Source organism: Pecten maximus, chromosome 1 (genome assembly GCF_902652985.1).
Source record: "Pecten maximus chromosome 1, xPecMax1.1, whole genome shotgun sequence".
NCBI classification, from domain to species: Eukaryota; Metazoa; Mollusca; class Bivalvia; order Pectinida; family Pectinidae; genus Pecten; species Pecten maximus.
Window position 1 is genome coordinate 16,575,293 of NC_047015.1, and position 19,339 is coordinate 16,594,631.

The 19,339-nt window shown below is 34.0% G+C and overlaps 1 protein-coding gene across 2 annotated transcripts in view; it reads right to left on the minus strand.

The window, feature by feature from the left end:
- Positions 1–435: 435 nt before the first annotated feature.
- Positions 436–19,339, minus strand: part of LOC117326218 (ubiquitin carboxyl-terminal hydrolase 7-like) — a 37,849-nt gene continuing 18,945 nt past the window's right edge. The window contains exons 21-33 of one of the 2 annotated variants that reach the window (XM_033882882.1): positions 18,250–18,349; positions 17,197–17,289; positions 15,995–16,062; positions 14,647–14,801; positions 13,980–14,147; positions 13,015–13,123; positions 12,776–12,853; positions 11,980–12,083; positions 11,244–11,415; positions 9,746–9,793; positions 8,891–8,962; positions 7,878–7,980; positions 436–7,512 (exon numbers count right to left, since the gene is read on the minus strand). In XM_033882882.1, the coding sequence (XP_033738773.1) occupies positions 7,406–7,512; positions 7,878–7,980; positions 8,891–8,962; positions 9,746–9,793; positions 11,244–11,415; positions 11,980–12,083; positions 12,776–12,853; positions 13,015–13,123; positions 13,980–14,147; positions 14,647–14,801; positions 15,995–16,062; positions 17,197–17,289; positions 18,250–18,349 (1,377 nt within the window). In that variant the 3' untranslated portion in view covers positions 436–7,405. The remainder of the gene's footprint in view (positions 7,513–7,877; positions 7,981–8,890; positions 8,963–9,745; positions 9,794–11,243; positions 11,416–11,979; positions 12,084–12,775; positions 12,854–13,014; positions 13,124–13,979; positions 14,148–14,646; positions 14,802–15,994; positions 16,063–17,196; positions 17,290–18,249; positions 18,350–19,339) is intronic. The other variant, XM_033882890.1, reaches the window with a different exon arrangement.

Consider the following 19,339-nt stretch of genomic DNA (forward strand, 5'->3'; position numbering starts at 1 on the left):
TCGATCATAATTACTCATTTTGCTGGCGCTGAAGCATCATTGAGGAAATATCTGAAGACTGGGACTTAAATCAATTGATAATGTACTTCAAACCAGTCATGATCCATCCACATGTATTTGATCAAAATATTCTTATGTCTGCAGCAATGAAAACTAGACAAATACTAAAATATTTTGACCTTTAACCCTGGCAATGACATATGAATTGGAAACAGGTTACTGTAAATATGATATCAAAAACCAATGTCTGGTTTTTTAATGACATTGAAATACAGGTGTCATGTCATATCCGAAGACATTCCGACATTGGAATATCATGTCATGCGACACTATCCATGGGGATAATGCCTCTAGAGTTACAAGTGAACCACAACCAGCCAAGTGGTGATAGTCAATTTACATACAATATTTCGTCATTAAACAAACAAGACTTGAATGTGCATGTTTTAATTTTATTGTTGATGATTTAACATATCTAGCAGCCATTGTTGACTGTACAGAACATGAAGACTCATGCATTGTCATGACAACACGTAAAATGGAGAGAAACGCCAGTCTGTTTATAAACTTACAGAAATGGAAAGAAGTTAAAACTATTTCACATATAATAATACAAAACGATCAGCACATATTTGATTTTGATAATATTGATAACTGCTTCATACTGTGACAGGCTTTATTGCATTGTGTGAATATGTACACAAGTTATCAAAGCTGATGTATTGAAGTATACAATATAAACATACATACAGATTAAGACCAGCACTGATGTATCTCTATTGCTAAGTACACTAGAAATACATACAGATTGAAGTGTACACACTCATCATCTGAAAAGGGATGTGTAGTGAGTCCACACACTGGTGGTCCACACAACTGACTGGAGACAACTGTCAGTAAACAACACCAAAGCACAGGTAACTCATTCTGTCTGTCTATTCACCAAATACATACAAGTATACATATATGTAAGATTGTATATTTGGTGTTTTGACAGATGAGGCTAGCACCTGTGATCAAAGACTTGGTACTCCAATTAACAGCAGTTATCTTAGCATTATGATGCAAGTCTTCTTAGTGAATTAAAATTCCAATTAATATTCCATGTAATTCCCATCTTCCCTGATATATACAACACATACAAGCATTACAATGACCTGCACAGCTACTGTATAAATATCACCACCAGACCCACGAGGACTAGCTTCATTACATGCATAGAATAGCACTTTATAATACTGCAGATTTGGTGGAGAAAGACAGTATTAAACTATTTATAATACTGCAGATTTGGTGGAGAAAGACAGTATTGAACTATTTATAATACTGCAGACTTGGTGGAGAAAGACAGTATTGAACTATTTCACATTACTAAAGACATTGGTTTCTCATATTGAAATAAAATATTTTCAATTAAAATGCTTGTCTGTGCAGAGTAAGTCTTTAGGTTCCATTGATATAAAGAGATGCTATAACCAATCATATAATAAGACAGTGCTATCATAATACCATGAAATAACGTCAAAACTTATGGCATGTGAAGGAAAATCAAAATATAGCTCATTTTATTGACATACCAAATTTTTTTCAACAAGCCACCATAATCTGCACTTTTTTGTATATTTCAACGAATTTTTAATACAAGTGTATACCTTTCATGGTATTTAACTATGTTGACTTGTAATGAGATGTTAATTTGTTGTAATTAAGTATCTCATTATGGAAAGCAAGATTTAATTGTCATTAAAATAAAGTCAACAAATTTTGTCAAGTTTATAACAAAATCAACTACTTTTGTTAACATTCAATTAAATAACCAAGAAGTCAACAAAAACAGGCAAAAAAAACTACTTACAGATTGACATACAAATTACATACCAGATTGACATATATAATTACATACCAGGTTGACTAAACAATTGTAGACCTTTATATTGTACCACAAAATTGTAACAACATTGCAAGATTCCATGTCAAAATGATAACATACTGACACCAGTACTTTACTGTAAGTCAACATAGCTAGATACATGAAGGTTATAAATTGTCCACAAGGTTTGTCATTTAAGCAAATTAACCAATTTCAACTTAACTCTGAAAGGAATGGTAGTCCTTTTTATAACTTGATTTCAATGGGCCTAAGCATACTTTACAACTAAAAAAGAAACTTTGTTGAAACCTGTCCATAATTTGGGTTTGGGTGAAGAGTTCATACTGAAGAAAAACTATTTCAACCCCCCCCCCCCCCCCCCCCCAATAGAAACAATGTGTATGCTCTTTTCTTTTCAATAGGGTAAGCTTCTAACTTTACTCCCCATCGCCTCAGGATGCTTCTATAAAATAAAAAGTTTTAATATCCAGCAATACACACAATCATTATTCTTTCAATATCGAAACATAGGAAAAGCATAATATTCTATAGACAGAACTTCAATAACCTGTCTAAGTTCAATAACCTGTCTGAGGTTTTCTTTATTGAAAAAAAATCCATGTCAACAGTACATGGAATACTAAATGAAATAACATAATTTTTTTCAACTTAAAGTTAACAATAAATCTAAACAACAGTATTTGCAAAGAATGAAAACAAAATATTTAACAAAAACTCTAAAATGTTAAAATAAAATCCAATATATTTCATTTTAAATTTCCAAAACTATCTTCCCTTCATTTCATCATTCCAGGTCTCCTTACCCTTAAAGACATCATCGGATACCCATGGTTGACTACCTATGCTACTAGCGTAGCTTAGAGCAATCACCGTGGTTATCCAACAATGGCATTGTATAAGCCTAACAGTATGAAATATTTGTGTACATTATAAAACCGACAGGAAATAAACCTAATGAAATTGTGATCCCAGCACAAATCATAAGTGAACAGCATAGTCACCAAGTCTTCAATTCCAGATTCTCCAATGCGCTATATTTTGGCAGTCTAATGTTATATTGACTGGGTATTTCCAGCCTGTCCAAACTGACCACAACAAAGATATTTTGATGCTGAACAGCTTTAAGTCATTAGAAAGAGCTCCTTAAAGGTACAAACAGAAATTTTCCATCTTGTGTAGAATACCACTTTAATAACACAGATTTGTCCTCATTAAATTTTGTTTTTGCGTCATCTATCTGTATTGTATTGAACATTACAACACAGTAGTGGAAGTTGTAGTTATCACCGGGTATACACTTGTTCATATACATTGTCAACAGGCTGAGCTAAAGTTAATGTGATCCTAGCACAACAAAGGGCAGAAAGATATAAGCAGGCAGATGTGATTTGCCTTACATATACAAACAGGTTTTTTACACTAAGTTCACTAATTTGTGGAGACCTCTATGAAATTCATGACTTGCTTTTTATCACATTATCTACAAAATTTTATTATAAAAGCAATCAAATTAATGTTCTATGTAAATCTTAGAAGTTAAACAGTTTATTGTGGTTAATACCAACATTAATTTATCATTTTTTCAATTGTTCTTGTTTTGAACAATGTCACACAAAATAATTGTGAAATATGAAACTAAGTTGGGAAATCTGTATCATACCACAGGTATCCTCTTACAAATTGCTGCCTAACCATTATGCAAATTTCTGGTTTAAGCCTCAAATAGCAATGAATTACCTGGAAACCGCCGACATCACTGAATCTGTTTTCCTTTTCGGCATAATTCATCAGCCATTTTTCTACTGAACAGCACAATAGTTAAAATATATCAAATGTCATAGTGAATGAAAACTACTGCTTCTGTCTGCATACATGTCAACTAATGTTTTAACTATTAATTTTGATGAAGTTCAGGGGAGCTATTGCTATACACGGCGTCCGTGGATAAATAGGTTCATGACTTTCATATTTGACGTGTGTTTCTTGGTACAAGACCTTTCCATTGGTAATACATTTGCTGACCTTGACCAAGAAATTTGACCTGCTTTTAGAAACTTTTAACCTTGGCCACAGTATATCAACCTATGAAAAAGAGCTTTTATATTTGACATGCGTGTTCTTTGTCATAATATCTTTCTATTGATACTACATTTGAGAGCCTGCTGACACTGGAAAGTGATCTTCGACCTACTTTAAAAAAAAGTAATTCTGTATTTCAAACTACTAAACAATTAGCTATTTTGTCTTCTGACAACTCTTGTTTGTACTTAATGGCTGACAGTCAATTCTGGTCAAGTACACTGTACCTTTAATGCCACAATCTACAAGAATGCTTATCAGTGAAAAATTGTGGTTAACCAGAGATAAAAGTAGCATGCAACTATTAAATATGTTTACTTATTACTATCGAAATAAATCATGTAACACATCTAAAATCATCATGTGCATTCAACGTTATAAAGTTTCTGATTCTCTATTAGAATTTTAAAAAAGGGGATATATTTAGTGTTTATCTTGTTATCAGTACCAATGGTTCGAAAGCATTTTCAGGATTCATAATGGTCAATTCTGCTATCAAATTAAATCCACTTAAAATTCCAGCGAGAGATGAATATGTGTTATACTGACAGTAACATCTTGTTTCAGACTGCATTACAGTAATCAATTCAATGATGCCTCTTTAAAATCATTTACAGAACTACAATTCTCTTATCGATTACATTGGCAGATGCAATATATATAGAATCCTTCTGTAGAAAAAACTTAAAAACTTTTGTAATAATGGCAATGGTTACTGATACTTGGATAGAATGCCACACATTAACATAATGCTCCTCACCCTTATTTATATTTACTTCAAAGTAGGAATTCAACACCTTTGCATGCTATAGACATGTAGTCTTATATACTATCTTGCACAGCAGAAATCAGAAAAAGAATATATTGAACTAAAATCCAAATACTACTGGCAAATGTCTTCTTTTTTTATTGTAAATGCATTGGTTATTGTTATGTCTTCATCAATATTTCTGCCAAGGAGTAGCAGCTCTTCACAAAAACAGAAAACTAATGCATCACTTCTATCGAAATATTGAGTGGATTACCAAATGAGTTTTCCTAGGAGCATGGGGTACAAGTCAATTTAGTGTATTTAAGTCTGGGCTGGACATTGACTGTTGCTGAATTGACTAAGTATAGTGTAGACAATTTGCGAATTTTAATATTTATTGCTCACATTTACTGCTTCAAAATGACAACTTCGCAGAAATGGAATCTTTCCTGAATAAAACCATCAAATCTTTTACACACAACAGAAAAATCTCCCCCAAGAAATACACGTGTGAACATGTTTTTATGGTAGTAGCATTTAAAAAAATGTTCTACCAACATTCCATGTATTTTTCTTCAGGCTATGTTATCTGGGTGGAACTCCTCGAATTCCTCACTTTTAGTGTTTGTAAGAATGTGCCATTAATAAATTTACCATACATATGTACATAGATGTCACAGACAAGTTAGACACACTGCCAACACCTTGTATCTAATGACCATTATAATGCAACTTTACACATTTATACCATACAAAATAGGGTGCTTTTTTGAGCATACAAATGTAGCATGTACTAGATGTTGCAGCCAGCCATTTCATGACAGGAACATAAAAAATGCAAATCCTAACATGTAAAAGAAATCTAGTAAACTTTATTACAAATTGTAGTAAAAAAAAAACCACATCGATTGAAAAGGCAAAAAGGTAAAATCCATTATTTCATAACGAGGAGTGTCCTCTCCACAAACCCCGTCTGTTAGATATGGCACATTTCCCATATAATACTGACATAGGTCAATATCAATTTGGTGTTATCATTTTCAAGAAATTGTGTCTTGTGTTTCATTGTGTAATAAGTTAATTCATTCAAGTATGACCAAGTCTCACAAACAAATATGACTTTATTTCTTGAAAGAAAATGTAATCAAAATACCAGACTGCTCAATTAAACATGTGGTAATTTGAAATCTTGAAGAATCTACAAAATCCTGATCATCATTTAATTGCAAAATACACTCACTGAAAGGTATGCATTTATTGAACTAAACATGTTTTAAAAGACTTGACAGCAATATCTCAAAATTCACCCATTGGACATTTCAACCCAAAACCTATCTTACATTTTAAATTCTAAAATAAAATTGACAGCCCATAAGTATTTTATAGCAATCTCTTGAAATCTGAAAAGTTTGGATGGAATAGCACTTGTACTTCCAAGAACTTTCTCAGCAGCCCTTTTAGCGTCCACTATGTGATTTAGCTATATATTACAAGTTATCTTACAGAACTATTTCAGAGAATTGTGGAAATAGCACTCCAGTGTTGGATTGGATTAATAAAGCTTGAAGACATTTACTTGTGTGTATAAAAATGGAGAAAATAAGTAATAGGAGGAAAAAGCTGTTTATCACCTTCCCATCAATGATCAAAATATATAAAAAGGTAGGTTCTTTAAAACATAGAACAACAAATCTTACTACCAAACAGTATCATCACAACAGAACACATTCTAACTTGGACAAAGAGATTGGTTAGCCTGGTACTCTGGTATTGCACAAAATATTACACATGTTTAGATAGTTCATTCTTTGCAATTCTTTGCAAACCTTGCCATAATATTCCCACGAAGTCACTTAAAGCAGAAGCAAACTAAATCCAAATTGGTTTATAACAAGTACATTGTATCAAGTTTGGTTTCATTTGCATATTCTGATGTTTTTAATCACAATATTCAAGGGGTTTTACAAGTCATCAAAATGTGAAGTGTACATGTTGACAGTACAGTATAGGCGAGTGTATTGGATGTACATGTACAGGTGGAGACATACATGTGCTACAGGGACGAGTATTTCATTTGAATATCAATTCATTATAAAATGGAATGAATTTGTTTTTCTTTAATAGAATTTATTCTGTCAAAGATTACTGAATACCAGTGCTTAATTACAAATCTGTGTTAAACCACACAAATCAATATGTGGCTATGCTCGAGTCTGAAGAGTTGGGAAATCCATTTAGTAGGATTTAACAAGTATTTAGTAGGTCTAAATACTGTTGTGCCGACATGTCACATACAATATTCCATCTGAACCTCGGACTCATCTCATACCAGGTAAGGCCAGGATTGTTTGTTCCTTAGTTTAGCTAGTTGAGACAGGATAAGGGTGGCTCTTTTCCTTCATTCCTTTGACGATCCTGGTGCCTGCTTGCCCAACACATTACTGACACCTGATCATCCCACACATCTGGACAATCCAGGCGCCTGCCTTCCCTACACATCCCCTGGACAATCCTGGGGCCACCTCTCTGTGGATGACCAGCACACCACACAAGCTTTGTCAGGGCTAACATTGCATTCTGCTTTCAAGCTTCACTACTATCTAATGTCTGCATTCTTCAATTCTTGAAAGTCCATAGATAGCAGTGGATAATTATAAAAATGACCTGGAATCCAACACAGAAATCTAATTATGAATCTTGATGGCTTTCTCCAGATAGGCATACCTAGATCTTTTTGGTGTTTTGTTGATATGGTCCAAACCAAGCCATGGTCTGGCTTGCATATTTGCACCTGCAAAGATAAAAGGGAAAAAAACGCATCTAAAAATTGTCTCTGATGATCCTACAATGCACAGTTATCCTGATTTAAATAATTCCAGCCTCATCATGCATCGTCTTGATATAGATTCTGCCAGAGATAACAATGTAATAATCTTAACATAAACATAAATTTATAAAAGAAAAAAACACATCCTAGAGGAAAGAATACATCTTAAAAGAAATAATGTATTACCTATAACATACAAATTTGTATCATGCTTTTTTCAAAAATTTAGATTAAAAAGATATCACATGAGCAACATGACCTCTTGATTAAAGATATAACTGAAATTTAATGTATGACCCAGAATTCCAATTGTTATGAATTATTTGTACCCTGTATAGCATGAGGTTTGAACACGGTCAGATCTACTCTCATATCCTGGTCGTCATCTGATATGTACTCCACTCTTCCCATCACTACCACTGCAAACTTGTACTGGATAAAAAAAAAAACAGGTCAATAACGGTAGTAAAAAGTGATACTCAACATTCAATAATACAAAAGATCAACAAATGTGACCCCTATGATCTTGAAAGTAGGCCCAGGTAATTCATTTACATAATCTTGGTAGTTTATCATCCCAGCATGCTACTGGTCCAAAATCATGACCCTAAACCGAAACTGCAAAGGGCCATAAGTATTACAATCACATCAGGCCCAGCAAAAATTGTCTTAAGTTCTTATTGATATAAATTTCACAGCATACCAATAATGGACATCACATCATCACACCAACTGGTAAAGTGACCCTTAGTTAAAAGGTTAAATTGTTAATACATATTAATGTGTTACAGGATAGAATTTATACGCTTATATATATTACTTAGTAATATAGGAATATATCCTGTAGATATTAAATAAGGTTAGGATAAATGTAATTGTTTTAAATTCTTTTATATTTTATGAGTCAAGCTACCTTAATGTATGTATAACGTTGTATACGTTCTGTATTTGTGTGTTGTGTGTTACGTAAATGTAATTAGTATGCATGTTATGACACATGACTGCAGACTGACCAATGACTAGTCGTAGGATATGACCTTTGACTGATTCTTACCTGGGTACCCGGCAAATTTACCTGGGCACTTCTACCTGAGACTTCAAAGAGCCAGTACGTATATATATATACTACGCAACACTATTACATGGACCCTTGTTTCGGGAACCTCTGCTCCATAGCTGCAGGGGTTTTTCTGTACATTTTCTATGGTAGCATGGAATAAAACGTCGAGAGAACCCACCCAGAATCTTGTGTCATTTATCTAAAGAATGAAGTCAAGAACTGTAACAAATGTAGTCATCAATGTTCTGAAATTGTTTCTTCATTTGATCCTCAAATACATACCTTTTCAAATTCTTTGTCTGGAATATCCATTTTGTTCTGGATTCTTTCTTTTACTGCTGAGAAGGGCTCATTCTGCAAATACATACAGTATATTACCAGGGAAATTTGTTTTAATTCTATCCTCTGTACAATACTCAACATAGGATGTTAACACAATGGAAAAAAGTCAAGGAAGTAGGATTTTACATTTGTGGAAGGAAATTTTCTATTCATCAAGTGAGAAGGAATGGACATTTGTATTCATTCTATCTTCTTTTGTGACTTGCTATATCAATATTGGAATGATATGCCTAAGTGAGTCTTCCTGCCAAATATCAGTATCCTATTACCAAATACTTTGGTTATACTGGGCATTAATGATTTCAAACCTTGCATTTGAGAATTTTAAATAATGCCAATTCCAGAGAAACTACATAAACCTCTTTATTCTTCAAATAGGTAAGCCAGAAATTTAAATGGAGCTAAATGCTAAGCCTAACCAAGGAGGACCAAGTGGAACATACAGGTTGCTGTGATTCATATTTTGATATATTTGTGTGATAGTCATTAAGACATATCAAATTACCTCAATCTTTTCCCCGTTTCTAAGTTATATTCTGGGCCAGAAAAAGTCAACTGATGGATAACAAACACCATAAAATACTACATCTCCTCTTACAATATCAGCCAAGAAATACTACAAATTTCTTATTTCAGCCAAGAAATACTACAAATTTCTTATTTTTAACAAATTCTTCTAAGTATTCAAAAATTTCTTTTCTATCAAAAAAGAAGGCAACAATTTCTGAGATTATCACAGTATATAAATGAAATATTCCCTATTTCATAACCCATTTTATCTCTCAGATTAATTACCTGTTTAATCTTCAGTAAGAATGGCACACCGAATGTTGAGAAGACTTCCTAAAATCAAAAGCATAAAAAAAGGTTTCAATTGGAGATATACAATGTACTACAATCAAATAGTATGGTCAAAATTGGATAAGACCAAAGAGACAAACAACTATGGCTATGAAGATAAGTTTACGAAAATCTCAAATATTTAACATTTGATATGGTTGGCTGGAATCAAATGTCATGCTTACGTTTCTCTTCAACTGATAAACAAGACCATTCAGCAAATTACAGGCCCCCACCACCACCATCACCACAAACACACACACACACACACACACACTGAGTGTGAAGTTATATGCCAAGAATGCACAGATGATAAATAAATATGGTGGATATTTACTGATAAGTGGTGTCCTTTTATCGTGAAATTGGATCTGGTGACATATTATTTGATTGCATTTGGTGGTATGAATTTTAGTAATATCACTAAATTCATATCAGGATTCAGATGTGAAAATTTCAAAGAGTCAATATGACTAATTTGATCAATGCTATCGCCCATTCTAGGGTTTAAAATATAACGTGCTTATTTGAAGTGATAATATAGATATTTAAATTTGATGTTTTACCAATTCAAATGTTAATACTAAATCAAAAATATTTGATACCCGAATCCAGTAAAATGTATTTAAAAGAAAATATTACATCTTAAATGTACATACAGATGTATCAGGATCATACTGTATGGAAACTGAATATCTGATTCTGAAGCATTACAAATAAACATATACATGTATTAAGAAAGAATCGCGACACACTGCCTCATTAAGGTGAACCCATGCACCAAGTATGAAGTGTCAATGTGGTAAAGTGTAGGAGTCTGGACAAGATAATGTGCGGAAGGACGGACAGACACAACGAAAAACTATATTCCACTGGTTTCTGTTGGGGGACTAATAAAAAGTTCTATCAAAGCCTCTCGTTAACTGAAAAATAAATAGTTCTCTAAAAGGAAAAAGAAACAATTATATCCAAGTCCTATTTCAACAAATAATATCCATCTATAGGTGAACAGAAACACAATACTGGCTTCTATTGAAGTATTGTTTACAATTCACAATGTATAAAATGACATATTTGTGAGCATTTGTTTTCATGGTTTGGTGCTTTCAAATTTTTGTGGGTACAAACTTTTGTGGTTAACCCATGCAAAAATCATGTAACAATAATAAATTGTTATATTTATTCATGTGGTTTAATAGCAATCATGAAAACAAACGGTTCACGTTAAACAGAATACAGCTGATATTGTCAATGAAATCTCAGCAATAGTATCTGTAACAAACGCACTATGAATCTCAGCAAGTTGATCAAGTTAATATGACAAATGCCAAATAATCTCTTTACTTCTCATTTCTCAATGCCCATCCAATATTTTTTCATTTATTCATTTGAAAACTAAATAATGACTGTTGTGAGTTGACTTTACCACAGAACTAACAGTGCCTTTCCTTACCTTGTGGAAATGTGCTACTGGAATAAGAGTTTCATCATCTCCAAGCCGCACCTCATCTTTTGGGATTTCTTCAATTCGGTAACTCTTTGTGGCACCAGCAGGATTGAGGGCATCAAGAAAGGCTTCCTCCCTCTGTATTGTGTAGATTTTGTAGCTTATCACCTCCAATAATCTGAAATAAATATAACATGCACATGGCACTGATTATCAGAGGTAAGACTTCACAAACAGAGATTACCAAATATAGATCATCATCAGGTAAATTATCAACCATATACAGGTACTGATGATCAAATGTGGAATACAGGTACTAAAGACTATATCAGTCAGCGATTTTTCTAATTTAAGCTATTCCCCAAAATCATGCATGTAAGTTGTTCATCATAAATCATCAACCATGGAAAAAGTCACTGATTACTAAACACAAGACACTCGGGATAAAGTCACTTTTCAAATATAACAACTTAAAGTAATTATGAATTACATGTTTCTAAATATCAACTATAGACCATATCAAATATTACTTATCACCAATTCATAAACATGTCTAACTTATCATTAAATGCAGATTGATTTTGAAGCCACCGAACAAATATAGTTCAATGATTGATAATCACCATATCTCAAACAATATTCATCACATTTTGGCAATATAATAAAATCCAATCTAAACTTAATTTAATTCACATGCAGATTTACTTTCTTTATATAAGAATACTTGATTTGCATGACTTACCTGAGTTTGCCAGAACTATCCTCAGATAATTCTGCTTGCTTCTTTGCTTCTTCTAGAAGATCACCAACATTGCCATTCTTGTTTGGATATAAGACTAGTTCTTTCTATAAATAGAAGAGGACACATTTCCATACACAAATATCAAAGGTAAACAAATGTTACGACTACCGAAAGCAATGCAATGGAAGTTGACTACATTGTACTTCACTTTCTAAGGCACTGCTAAGGTAGCTAATGTAGTCGGTAGCAGTGATAACAAGAGATACCAGAGGGATCTTGTCACTCACCATTGAATTACCTTTATTGTAACTGTGCAAGACTCATCATTTCTCTACTTTTCTCTTCTTCCTCTTAATCATTTGAAAACAAGAGGAACCTACATATTAAATCTGAGAAGATATATCAAGAACTCTTTGAGAAACAGGGTTTATAATCAACTAAAACAAGAGGAATCTAAATGAAATTCAAGAAATATCCATGAAGAACTAAAAATTGAATATGCACAATGAGAGACCCAGAGGATCCTATGTATTTTTTGACCTTATAAGCCATTCCTTATTAGGACACGGTTATTTTTTTTTTTTTTTTTTTTACTTGCTGGAGTGCCATTTTATGCAGTTTTGTGATAACCAGTGTATACACTGTCAGTGATGTAGCATCTTTAAACAAAGTTTACTATTTTAATAAAGCATCACATGATTTTTCGTCTATGAAGAGTGCTTGATTGATAGCATCTGGTTTTGGAGAAGACAATTTTTTTTTTAAATAAACCAAGTTTATGATAATAAAAACTTACCTCTTCCTTCATCTTGCCATTCACCCATGTACATTTGAATTGCTTCTTATTCTCTAGTTCATTAATTCTAATGTTTAACTGAAAAAAGATATAAACAACAGTTTATATATAGGGCTTAAATGAATTGGTATATTGGATATATTCACAAATATTCTAGTGAAGAAAACATTTTATACGTGGGGTTAGAAATCAGTTTGTTTTATTCCACTAAGTCTTGTTTAATCACAGTGAATACTTACATGTTGATAATACAGTTTCCGAGGCTGCCTTGGTTTTGCGTATAGAAGAAGATCTTTCAAGTTGCCCTCAAACGTACATCTGATAGCATTACCTGGACCTTCTCTGTAGCTGTAAAAGAGTACAAATATATATTCAAACCATCACAAAGTAATGAAAATATGAACAAAGATGATCCACAAGTCCAATTGTATAGTAATCTAATTAAATTTCTGTCAAAAACATAGATACTATTAAGTAAAAGTATCTTGTCAGGGACTTACCTAGAGCCTTTCAGGAGTCAAATATAGGCCTCTGATTATTTCCAATTTAAATTTTGAATTTCCCAAGCAGATTAACTTTCAGCGCCATTTTTTCTGTTATTCAGACATCTTTGCATAATGGTAAAATTTTTCAATAAGTTTAAATATTTATAATTGCTATTAAAACAGAGTAATCACTGACAACTTGTCTGATTTTACCTGATTTGCATAACCATCCATAAATTCCCCAAACTCAAAAAACTGGAACTTCCCAACATTGGGTCTGGAGCCGATTTCCCAAAAGGCTAGATAAGTCACTGCTTCAGATTCTAAATGATAGCCACATTAAAGGCAATGACATGCATACGCAAGCATTTTTACCAAAAACAAACAAAAATAGTGAATGGCATTTCTATTTACTTCTCCATTTATAAAAATTTTGAACTGGAGATTATAACATACTGCCGACCACGTTGTCTTCTCTTTCATGTGTATTTGAGATACCAGAGTAAGGCATTACAATAGTAGACAAACACAGTAGCATTTAAAATCAGAGTGTCGAGGCCAATAAAGGAGAAATTACTCCACCTGTCCACCTCCAGACAAATGTGTGGCATTTCTTCTACTGCTCAAAACACTTTTGACACTTACCACCCTTACAATGATATGCAATGTAATGAATAATGACCCTGATATCATTTACTTTGATACACAGCATTACTTACCTCTGTGGCTTGAAGAACTGTAGAAGGTAGGGATCAGTCCCAAGGTACTGAGCTACAGAATTTGCCATTTGGTCGTAGTTCATTCTCATAGACAAGTCAAGCGTAAAGCCTTCATCATTTGGTAAAATTTTATCACAGAAGGTAACGTCTACTCTATAATACAGATCTCTGCAAAATAAGACAGATTCATCAGAGCAAACAATGTATTAGCATCAACACAATCATGAAGAATTTACAAAGTTGAATTTTATTGTTTGAAAGTGACAAACATCATTGAAGAGTAATATCATGATACTGTATGCAAGCAATACACTCATAAAGCTAATTTCAAATTCAGTTCTTTATTAACTCTTGAGCATTTAGCTCATCAGTAGTTCAGTACATTAAAAAATCAAGGCCATAACAGTCAAGATACTCTGCAGTACTAAAAACATATTTTTACACAAGGCACATCTTACATAGTATTACACTTTAAATGCAGAACTCATATCCAATCAAATGTACTGACAGACAGCATATATTGACAGTAAACCTGTCCGGGTTTCACTCATTTTAAATAACAGATTCAAAATCATACTAGGTCCTTAAACAGGTGCCCTAAAATTCTTTATAATAGTATAATTCTTCTCTCATAATAGTCCAAAAATGTCACTTTTGCAGGTCTTACTTGAAGTAGTCCCTGGCAGACGGGAGCTGGTATTGTTGGAGGTCCGTTTCATCTCTCTGGAACACAATGATGTCGCCATCCATCAACTCATCCAACATCTTCTCTATTGGCAGGTCATAGTCCTCCAGCTTCTCCAACATGTTGGGTTTCACCTCCTGTAGTGAAATTATACAAAGACAATTATAACAGCAGGTTACATGGTCTACAATATACTGTAAAACTACTTAAATTAGCACATACAGAAAGAGCAATTAGTGCAATGCTTCCAGTGCAAAAATGAGACTATTGCTAAAATATGTATATTCACAGTAGAAGATATTGGCTTATACTGCTAAGAGTGTAACTAGTTATTGCCCATCAGTTAAAATGAGGTTACTATGTAATTCATGAGTTACCTGTCTGTATTCTTCCGAAGTGATACCTGTCTGTATTCTTCCGAAGTGATATATTTTTTTGAGTGTTTAAAAGACACCAATTGTTACTCTATTTTAAAGGGACATCACGGTAAAAACATTATTTTTTTTATTGGTTGTACATGGTTTTATACACTTCCAGTTATGTTTCTATGTTTTCCCGATATTCACATCAATTTCCAGAGTCCAGCTTGACCACACAATTTAGTCAGAAAACCCCTTTCAAATATAGTTCTGATAATATCACCAGGCCATCTTTTGTGTTATAACTGAGGCTGTAATTAACCCAGCACCTTTCAACAACAGACGATTCACTTAGGCCATATTTGTATACAGGTGTGTGTAGTGTGTTGTGTGCATGAGTAATCATATAGACACACAAAAATTACATATCCAGACTGATCAACAGCAAGAGATTTTCATTTTATAATTATTGATTCACATCTTTCAGTGAAATCCAACTATCATTGTACATAAGGTAATACACTTGATATATATATGGAATAACAAAAAATAACATTACGAAAAAAATGTTTTATTATGATGTCGCTTTAATTGTTCTGTGCGAGTAACAGCTTGGTATATCGTCTAATTCCGAGTTCCTTTAACTAGGGTACAGATGAACATAATGGTAGGCACTGTTTTAGTCCTGTTACAGGTCAGTCAAGGACATCCAGATAAGGTGTTTCATGCATGTAGGTCAGGGAAATACCCAACTTCGCTAGCCAAGGGTGTTCAATACGATACTCTCCTACCTAACATGAGAGACATGGTGCCAGCATTTGTGAACTTAGCAATGACATGGTATCACAACTAAAGGCAACTTCCCTTTCATTGTTTTTATTTAATTCTAGAGTTATAAATGAAACTGCTGTCAATGAGCACCTACCCCAAACAACAAATGGAGTGTATTTGGACAATGGAGGAGTACTTACCTCAAACAACAATAAGGGTGTGCCAACTGGAAAACCTGCTCTTCTGCACAGGTCTGGTAACAGTTCAGCTGAAATACAGATCATTAAAATCTTTATAGCAGCAGATTACATCAGTGTTCCAACAAGTATATCAAAAGAGCTGGGCATTCACTAAAAAGAGCATTTTCTTTGTGTAAATATTTCATGGCATTTTTGTGTGCCACTTTATTTTTTTATAAGTTAAATCCAGTTTATATCTAGAGCTGTTTTAGAGTGTTGGATGTTTTGTATTTTGTTTTTATTATTCTATTTTTAGGTCACCGGAGACAAAATGCAAGTGACCTATTGCAATCGTCCATCCATAACAATTTACTTTTTCAACTCTTCTCAATAACCAAGACACCCAGGGTCATATTATTGAGACAGTAGCATGCTGGGATGACGGGCTACCAAGTTTGTTCAAATGAATGTCTTTGACCTACTTTCAAGGTCACAGTGGTTTAAAATCTTTAAATAAATTCTTCACAGTTACCTGGAAATGTTTAATGTTGGTTTAATAGCAAAACATCATCTATCAGTGCACACATCAAAAGGTGACAGTTAAGGCCCAGGGCCTCTGTTATATATAATTCCTAATATGTTCATTTTTAAACATATGTATTTACAAAAACAGTAAAAAAAGAATTGGGCACAAGTTATAACAAAAGTGTCAACACCATTTTCTCCAATATATACATGAAATACACAAACATGTGTATAACTGAATAGCATGTAATATAATAAGAAACAAGGCATCATAAGAGATACAAATCCCTTTGCTTGCCAAATATACTTGCTGATATATCCTGTAATAAGCCCTGAAGGAAAACATATTTGACATATTCTCATACTTGACCAATATCTGTTTAAAAGTGTGTGTGTGTGTGTCAAGATTTATCATTATTCCTTTTTTTTCATTAAGTGTTGACTTTGCAATAAGAGTAAACTTGAACTCTTTCAATAAAACAAATTACCCACTCATTTCAAAGACATGACTCTGCATAACCAAACCAGAAGGAATTGTTACAAATTGTTTTTAAATAGCTCCTGATCATACTAAATGTGTTTCAGCTACAACCTATAAGGCTCCTATAAAATTATATATCAGTTGCCATTTGACCACCAGAAGCAGCAACTTCTGAAACAGTTCTGATAATAATCAAGCACTGAAACAAAAATCTTACATGTCTTGGCAGAGATTGGGACATATGTATGACCACAGTACGATATCGTCTTTGATCTGGGGTCATACAGCTTCAGAAAGATGAGCACATCACCTGTAAGGTAAAATACATGTATTACACAGACAGAACAGGAATAACACCTCATCATAATATTTCTTATCCCAAAGGCAGCTTTCAATTTTTTGTACAGTGCAATAAACGTACTGTAGGCATTATTCAGGAATCATCATTTTAGCTATTTTAATTTCTCCATGACCAGGTCTGGTTTGGTTTATTATTGTCCTGTCAACAGCGACGGCCATTTAAGGACGACCTCCTGTGTGTGCGACATCTATGAGTGTGGTGAGTGCGGATGTGTGTTTTTGGAGGCTGCAGTATGTTCATGTTTAGTCTTCTTGTGATTCAGGAACCTTTGCCGATTTATAGTGCTTCCTCACTGAAGCATACTACCTAAGACATCCAGCAGAACACCCCACCCGGTCACATTACACTGACAATGGGAGAACCAGTCATTCCACTCCTAATATGCTGAGCACTAAGCAGAAGTAGCAACTACCATTTTTATAGACTCTGGTTTGTCTCGGATCGGGGACAGGACCCGTAAGCCTTCGTCTTATGGACTAAAGCTTAACTAAAGGCCAAAAGTGAGGCAGTGCCAAGGGAGACATAAGGAAGAAGAAGAGAAAAGGTCCCAAATTTAGTCGCCTCAGAAGAGAAAATATCCCAAATTTAGTCACCTCTTACGATCATGCAATGGGGGCAACAGGTACAATGCTTACCCATCCCTGCAGGGCAGCCATGATAAGGAAGCACCATTCTGATTGGTCAATATTCTTGTATCATCACTACTAGTAACTTATGTCTTAATCAAGATGATATTTTGTGATCATGTGATATTTTGCGGATAGAGTGAATTAAATGTAAGATTTCCAACCTATAAGACATTAACATTCAGTCTGATGTTGTATTTCCTATTCTCTATTCTGACCTTACCCTAACTTTACAACACAAACCACAATCTGTTGTTCATTAGTGTAGTGTTAGTGTACTCACTTTCTTTATCAAAACTAGGGAGAGCCTGAAGTCCACTCTCTGGGTTTAGTGTTTCAACAAACAGTGTCCATGGAGTCTCATTGTCAGCTACATCCTGTATCTGAAATATCAATTTTCAATGATTAACTCCATTACAAGAATTTTATGCAAATGTAACTGAAATCCATGTTTAATACAATGATATGTCTGGAGTATCAACAAACAAAAATTACACCTAATTGTATGTCTCATCTGTCCCATTTTGTCTACACCTGTAGGATGACCTTCAACCAATAAACCTGTAGACTATCTCCCTATAGATGATGTCTGGAGTATAATCTACATCTGTAGGATGACCTTCAACCAATAAACCTGTAGACTATCTCCCTACGGATGATGTCTGGGGTGTAATCTACATCTGTAGGATGACCTTCAACCAATAAACCTGTAGACTATCTCCCTACAGATGATGTCTGGGGTGTAATCTACATCTGTAGGATGACCTTCAACCATTAAACCTGTAGACTATCTCCCTACAGATGATGTCTGGGGTGTAATCTACATCTGTAGGATGACCTTCAACCATTAAACCTGTAGACTATCTCCCTACGGATGATGTCTGGAGTATCATCTACATCTGTAGGATGACCTTCAACCATTAAACCTGTAGACTATCTCCCTACGGATGATGTCTGGAGTATCATCTACATCTGTAGGATGACCTTCAACCATTAAACCTGTAGAACATCTCCCTACGGATGATGTTATCATCTACATCTGTAGGATGACCTTCAACCATTAAACCTGTAGAACATCTCCCTACGGATGATGTTATCATCTACATCTGTAGGATGACCTTCAACCATTAAACCTGTAGACTATCTCCCTACGGATGATGTCTGGAGTATCATCTATATCTGTAGGATGACCTTCAACCATTAAACCTGTAGACTATCTCCCTACGGATGATGTTATCATCTACATCTGTAGGATGACCTTCAACCATTAAACCTGTAGACGATCTCTATGTCTGGTCTTCTGTACTTATTGTTTATAAGTGATAGCATGTTAGCACCCTGTATACCTTATAAACAGGCATAAACATTGACCT